The sequence below is a fragment of the Delphinapterus leucas genome, chromosome 7 (genome assembly GCF_059928025.1).
Source record: "Delphinapterus leucas isolate spDelLeu-1000000601 "Yukka" chromosome 7, BTC_Dleu_Yukka2, whole genome shotgun sequence".
NCBI classification, from domain to species: domain Eukaryota; kingdom Metazoa; phylum Chordata; class Mammalia; order Artiodactyla; family Monodontidae; genus Delphinapterus; species Delphinapterus leucas.
In genome coordinates this window covers 12,827,302-12,835,106 of record NC_143135.1, presented here as the reverse complement: position 1 = coordinate 12,835,106, position 7,805 = coordinate 12,827,302, and the positions used below count along the sequence as shown (strand labels likewise).

The following is a 7,805-nucleotide window of genomic DNA, read 5'->3' as shown; positions in this document are numbered from 1 at the left end:
GTTCAGTTCATAGCAATGTACCAATGTTTTGTTGGTTGTGATGTATGATAGCATTAGGGGAAACCGAAACTGAGCGAGGGGTATATGGGAACTCTGTCGTATTAACTTTTCTGTAAATGAAAAATTATTCCAAAATAAAAAGGTTATTTTTAAAAAGAAGAAGAAGAATAAAAGGCACACAGGAACAGATGTTCTTTCACTGGGTGTTGTTGGATCTGGTGGTTGCCTGGGTCTGCTACAACCGTACAACTAACAGAGCAGAGTTCACTTTGAGGACAAAGTTGGCACCGAAGGTGACAGAGATGGAAGATGATAAGGCCTGAATCTTTGATGATGCCAGTGAGCTTCTAAATAAATTAAGCAGTCTTGGAGCTGCCCTACATCTGGACTTCTTATTTGTATGAAGCAGTAACTGTGTTTTGTTTGAATTTTGTTTTTCCTCCTGTGGACTGTAGTTGAAATCATTCTAGTTAGGAAAGGCAGTTGGGGGATTTCCCTGGTGGTCCAGTGGGTAAGACTCCGAGCTCCCAATGCAGGGGGCCTGGGTTCGATCCCTGGTCGGGGAAATAGATCCCACATGCATGCTGCAACTAAGAGTTCGCATGCCACAACTAAGAGACCGCAGGCAGCTGAGTAAACAAATTGGTGCACTGAAGTGTTTCAGGTGCTGAGGTCAAAGTCTCCAGGAGGCAAAGGAAGGACTGGTGAGCCCTGCCCGGGAAATGGCACCAAGAACAGTTTTGCAGAGTGGGCTACTATTTGGGCTGAGTCTTGAAAGGTGGCAGGTGTTTGCTAAGTAATGAGGTGGGGGGTGGGGGAGGGAGCTGGGAGGGGCAGTTAATGTTCCAGATTCACAGGGAGTCAGAGCTGGAGGCTGAGGCAGCAACAGGGCCCTATCAGAGATGGGCCCCTGCAAGGTGACCAACGTGATCAGATTGGCCTTGTAATGGGCTCATCTTGGCCGCTCTGCCAAAGAAAGGTCAGCTGGGAGACCAAATCTAACAGTTTAGGAGGACGATGACAACTTGAACTAAGTGGGTAGAGAGAAGTCTATGGATTTACTTAGGAGGTAGAGTCACTGGTACCTGATGAGTGTGGAGGTACAGAGTTACATGGTAACGACAGTGGCACTTCTATCGAGAGAGAGAAGACGAGGGAGGCTCCTGTTTAAGGAAAAGATAATTGAATAATTCCATTTGGGACATGTTGCCTTTGAGGTGCAGAGGGAAACTAAGTGGAGATGGAGGGGAGACAGCTGGATCTAGGGGTCGGGGGTGTAGGAGGGGCTGATGCAGTGTCATCATGGCTTACAGGCATCAGGGATGGGTGGAGATCACCCATGTAGGGTATGTAAAGGAAGAAGCCCTGGGACACATTCAGGGAGCTAAGATAAGTGGCGTCTCAGGAGACAAGAGGCCATGTTGCGTTGTGAGATGAATATTCTAGAACCGGGCTGTCCAAAAGAGAGATAATGCTGGCCACAATACATAATTTCAATATTTTTAGTAGCTACATTAAAAAAGTGAAAAGAGGGAATTCCCTGGTGGTCCAGTGGTTAGGACTCTTTGCTTTCAGCGCTTTCACTGCTGAGGGCTTGGGTTCAGTCCCTGGTCGGGGAACTAAGATCCTGCAAGCCACATAGCGCAGCCAATAAAAAATTAAGAAGAAACAGGTAAAATTAATTAATAATATATTTCACCCAAAATATTATTTCAACGTGTAATCAATATAAAAATATTAATGAGATTTTTACAAGTCTTTTTTTGGTACTAAGTCCTTGAAATCTGATACGTATTCACATCTCAGTCTGGACCAGCCCCATTTCAAATGCTCCATGGCCACCTGTGGTTTGTGGCTGCCAATTGGACAATTCGAGACTGAGGCAGATCTAGGTTCAAATCCTTGGGGAGAACAACTTTTCTCATCTGTGAAATAGGGGCATAGTATATATCTCCCATGTAAAGGTAAAGCTCTTGACACATCGTGGGCCTACAAAAAATGGGAGGTGAAAACTTTTAGAAGGTGGGGAGTGGAGACAGCAAGGAATGGAAACTTTGCAGGACGTGACAGAAGGTTTTGTCTTTTCTTTAAAGATGGGAAGGGCTTGGCATGTTTTGGGGCTACAGGGAAGTTGCCGGTAGAGAGAGAGAAATACAGAAGAGGGAATAAAGCAAAGCAGAAAGTTTGAGAAAAGTTGGGGAGATGGAATTGAAACATAGGTGGAGAGGTTAGCCTTAAACCTGAAACTGGACACTTTTTTCTCTAAAAACAAAGGAAAGGAAGGCAGGGTGGACAGGAGTAACGGCCGCTAACCATTCCTGAGAGCCTTTTGCGTGTAGGGCACTCTGATAAGTGCCTTATATGCATCCTCTCATCCAGCACCCCCAGCAACGCTGAAAGGTGGGTCCTGCTAGTGTTCCCATTTCACAGATGAGGAAGTTGAGTCTTTGAGAGAGTAACTTGCCTAAGGTCATAAAACCAGTAAAGCCAGCATTTGAACCCAGACATTCTGATGCCAGAGTCAAGATTTTTGTTTTGGGTAGAATGTTCCTTATTTTGCCTTTGTCTCATGTTTCATGATTAGATTCAGGGTATGCATTTCCAGCCAGAATACTACATATGTGATGTGTTCTCAGGCGTCGCATCAGAATTACGTGATGTCAATCCACCCCTCAGTGGTCACTCAGTCAAGATGTTGTCCAATTTCTTCAACACATAGTTAACTACTTTTTCCTTTACAGCTAGTAAGCAATCTGAGTAGAGACACTTTGAACCCATGCAAATATCCCGCTCCTCATATTTCCTTCTAAATTTAGCCTCCATTGGTGATTCTTGCCTGATCCATTTTACTATGGTGGTTGCAAAATGTTGATCCCAACTCCAGCACTCCCTCTGCATTCACCATTTGACACTCAGCATTCATTCTACTTTCTTTCTCTTCTCTCTCTCTCTCCCTTTCTCATTAATATGAACTCACTGATTCCTAATTTTTTCAATGGGTTATAATTTATGAATGTCCTTAATCATTTTGGTACCTAATATCCCAGCTTTGGCTGGTGGCAGCTCCTTCAAGCTGGCTCCTTTGTCCTATGAAATGCCTACTACTAATTTTTTTTTTAAAGTACTTTCTTACTTTTTGGCATAACAAAATGTTCCAGGCTGCTCATCGCATATTTGCAATGTACCAGCCCTGGAAGCAGCCATTTCTCTAATGAACCCTGATTCCTTTCAGAGGGGAACGGTATGAGAGTACAAGATCTCAGTGCAAAATATGCTTATTGCTAACGGGGTGTGTTGGATTTTAGGCCCTCTTAGCAGACAGAGCTGAATATATATACATGTGAATATACATACCTATACATACTTTAGAAATCATGAGTGCACACTGATATCTCCAATTCCAATCCACTTCCACGGGTTTTTTCTTGTTTCCCTCCATTAAATATTTGTATGTTTCTTCTTCCAGAGTGAGAACCCTGGCTCTTAACAACATCAACACATTTACTCATTTGCCCGATCATGTAATACACCTAAAATAGTTTCAGAATCATTTTGCCAATACAAGTACATAAACAAACCTACTAAAAAGAGTTCAGAATTTGTTTGTAGTTTTCTCCCTACCCCACCCCACCAGAGCCTAGCTTCTTAACCACTTCGTCCTAACGAGGTTGTTTGCTGGGAGGGAAGCAGGGGACTTGAGCAAAGGGAGGAGGTGTAAAATAGCCACGGAGAAGGAAGGGTGAGAGAACTTCCATTTCAGGAGCAGAGGATACATTTCTGAGGCTGGAGGAGACACGTGAGCGGTGGCCCCGGTTTGCTCAAGGACAGGTTTTCCTGCAGCCATCTTGGCAGCCTGGGTGTAGGAACGGAGAAGACAGATGGTCGGGATGGCTGGAAGGAGCCAAAGTTGGGGAACTACCAGGTGGATGTGGCAGAAGCACAGAGGGTGAGGAGTCCGGGGTGCTGGCAGGGAAGGGGTTGATGTAATGCACCCTGGAGTCTGGGCTGAATGGGGGAGGAAGTGAAGCCAAGAGAAAGAAAGGGGAGTGGCTGGAGTTTGAGCTCAGCTGAGAAGGGGTTTACTGAAGTGATTTCTGGTCACTGAATCCAACGGTTCAGGGGGCCGGGGGGAGAGATGGCTTGTGCCAAGCTTGGAGGGGCCGAGAGGGGAGGGGACTGTACTTAGAGCCACCAAAGTGGCTTTGTTTCCCCGAGGACCAGAGGCTGGGTGACAGGACCTAGCTGGTTCAGGCCCAAGAGGGAAGCTGTTCTAGGCACCTTACTGCAATCCATGATCAACAGCTGGGGGAAGTATTCAAACCAATGTGATTTTGTAAAAATGAAGGGGCCTTAGAGATCACTTCACCTGGACAGTCACTTCACTTCTCAGGTCAGAGAACGAAGGTCCAGAGCTGTTAAGCAACTGCACCCACCACCCCCGAGTCTGGGTGGGATTCAAACCCAGGTATTTCACATTTCAGTTGGTGGCTCTCTTTAACCCACGACAACGTTCTAAAGCTATAGCAGAGTGTCTTACTGACAGGCTTGCTTTGGTTCACTAGTCTGTTCCCACCCGGGCTTTAAGCACAGGAATGGAGTCTGACGCATCACTGCATTCTCCTTAGCTCCTAGGTCACTGCTGAGAGCACTCTTTCTGCCTGATGAATTTGGGGGAAGAGCCCATGTCTTAGGGTAGGAGTGCCAGCAGGAAGTTGGAATTTTCACATAGCATAATTTCTCTCTATAGTTGTGCACCACAACTGCTGAGCCTGTGCTCTAGAGCCTGTGAGCCACAACTACTGAGCCCATGTGCCACAGCTACTGAAGCCCGTGCGCCTAGAGCCCATGCTCCACAACAAGAGAAGCCACCCCAATGAGAAGCCCGCGCACCACGACGAAGACCACTCGCTGCAACTAGATAAAGCCGGCGCGCAGCAACGAAGACCCAGCTCAGCCAAAAATAAATAAATAAGTAAATAAATTTATTTTAAAAAGATATGTTAAAAAAAAAAAAGCACAATGAGAAATGATAGGCATATTGGCTTAGATGCTGTAGCACGTAAATGCCCTGCGGGGCACTTTCTCTTAATCTAAGCAGGCAAACTTGCCCCTCTTTTCTAAAGAAAACAAATAGCTACTACTTTACAGGACTGACTGTGAGCTGGGCAGGGCCCAACACTGAACTGCCATGGCCTTTTGGCAATTACTGGATGTGGAGGCTGTGCCTGGATTGCATAGGATTCTCTCCTTTTTGCCCCTTTGATATCTTAGCAGCCAAACCACAGCTCTCAGGAAGCTTTTCACTCTCAAAAAGCACTTAAAAAAAATCTGATCATGTATTCTAGTTTTTTATTCCAAAAATATCATACTGGGGTGCTTTTAATAAACTTCTTCCAAAATTATTTGGAGCAAAAACCAAGTATTTCTAAACAACTTTCAAACAAGGCTTGCTCTCAGTGGTTTGTTTTGGGACTTGTCCTTTAAAGATATCCTTTTAGGAATAAAAAGTGGGGTTTTGGCTGGGTGATTTCTAGATACTTAAAATGTTGACTAATAGTTTTAGGGTGTAAGATGTGGAATAGAAGAAGGCCATTTGCAAACTCCTATGTAAAGAGCATGGGCAGATATTCCCTTTAAAAACACATACACAGAGCTTCCCTGGTGGCGCAGTGGTTACGAATCCACCTGCCAATGCAGGGGACACGGGTTCAAGCCCTGGTCTGGGAGGATCCCACATGCTGCGGAGCAACTAAGCCTGTGTGCCACAACTACTGAGCCTGCGCTCTAGAGCCCGTGAGTCACAACTACTAAGCCCACGTGCCACAACTACTGAAGCCCGCGCGCCTAGAGCCCATGCTCCGCAACAAGAGAAGGCACCACAGTGAGAAGCCCGCTCACCGCATGAAGAGGAGCCCCTGCTTGCCGCAACTAAAGAAAGCCCTCGTGCAGCAACGAAGACCCAACACAGCCAAAAATAAATAGATAAATAAATTAAAAACAAAACCAAAAAAACCCCACGCACACAATGTGTGTGGGGAGAGGTGGGCAGTATATGGGAACTCTCTGTACTATTTCCTCAATTTCTTTGTAAATCTAGAACTGTTCTCAAAATAAAGTCTATTAATTAAAAAAAAAAAAGACACAGACACTGGGATTATAATAAAATGTGTTGCCATTTGGCTCTAATCTCTAGTCATCTAGGTAGTGGTGGTGGCTGAAAGAGTTTAAAAGTGATGACAAAAAACATACTAGGAAACTTTCAATCCAATGTGAAAGGAAGCAGGTAAAGTCAAAACAGGAGGCCTGGCATGAACTGGAGTGACCCTTGTTTAACGTGACTCCTGCACGTTGACACGCAGGCTGTAGCCAGCAGATGGTGCTTGGTGCTTGCGAGGGATAGAAAATCTAAAATATCTATTCACACAAGATTATGCAGTTAACCAATCAAAGGGAACAATTTGTGGGAGAGAAAGAATTTTAATCAGTGGGTTAAAAAATTTACATAACCATGCTGAACATAATATATGCAACACTGACTTCCAGGTAGTACATGAGTTGTCGTCTCTATGTGGGAACACCTCACCCTGAGCAAACCTGATATACCCCAGTCAGACTAATCATTGAACACTAGAAAGCTCTGACACAAGACTTTTAACATAGTAAACTCCCAGAATACGTTTAAAACAGAGTTTGCACTTTTAAAATTGATTTGCACATAATTTTAGAGAGAATATCTATTGGTTAAACTGAGGTATATCTGTGTTGTAGTTTCACGAGCACACACTTCAATTTCTGATAAGGGAAGCTTTTGGATACATCACAATAAAATTTCATTTTATGAAAAAATAATTTCGTTAGTGAGGTATGCATCTTGAGAGCATGAACACAGTGTAAGCACCTGGGGTGAGGACAGTGCATGATGAACACACAACACAGAATACCACAAATGAACGTAATTCCCTAGCATACAAATCCCTTCGTTACAAAATGTGTCTAACCCAAAACACAGCAAGGAAGCGCCTGTGTGGCATGGCCCAGGCACCCTATGGGTAGGTGTATATGTGCAAGGATGGGTATACCACCGCAGTCGTACGGCCTCCCTTTGTGGCAGGGTATCTGTTCCTGGACCAGTTTGGCTTCGTATCTGGAGCTGGCTCTTGGCTGGGGTTTGTGTTTCTCTTTGGAGAGCATGATCCTGTAAATCCTGGCTTCTCTCTCTGTGCAAACAAGACATAAAAGGTGAACCACTTGATGCTGCAATTCCTGAAGTTATAGTTAGGGTTGGTGCTGGTTTTGCAGGAGTCAGTGAGAAGTATCTGCATTTCCCCTCAAATACGAAAGTAGCTGGCGTTGTTACAGGGCAGGCATCAATCAAGCATTTGTCCTAGTCCCTCTGATAGCCAAAGAAAGGTCCATGGGCAATATTTTAATTGCCCTGAGAAGTTTAGGGACTGCATTTTATAAGCTGTCTAGAAACATTATGCAAAGGAAGAGAAGAGCTTAATTTACAGGCTGGGAGACTGTCGCCTTTTTAAAACTCTGCTTATCTGACCTGCCACAGAATTTAAATGCCTACATCTGTTACAGAAACATTAAATTAGAAAGTTAAAGAAAATGAAGTAAAAGTAAAGGTTTGGATGGCATTCGTCTACTACATTGTGTTTAACTGAATCCCTGGTTACATGTTACAGCCTAGCTTGCATGTTTCAGTGGTAGGATATGGTTTTAGCCACCCACAGACATCCTGCAGTGGATGCTGTATGAGGAAAGAGGACAGTCAACACTTATCAGCGTGTCAGGACAGA

General features: G+C 44.5%; 1 protein-coding gene across 1 annotated transcript in view; it reads right to left on the bottom strand.

Annotated features, from left to right (window-relative positions):
- Window positions 1–4,984: 4,984 nt before the first annotated feature.
- The window catches only part of AGBL2 (AGBL carboxypeptidase 2), a 46,574-nt gene continuing 43,753 nt past the window's right edge, over window positions 4,985–7,805 (bottom strand). Inside the window, 1 exon segment of the mRNA XM_089914855.1 lies at window positions 4,985–7,217. Within this exon segment, the coding sequence (XP_089770981.1) occupies window positions 7,044–7,217 (174 nt within the window). The 3' untranslated portion in view covers window positions 4,985–7,043.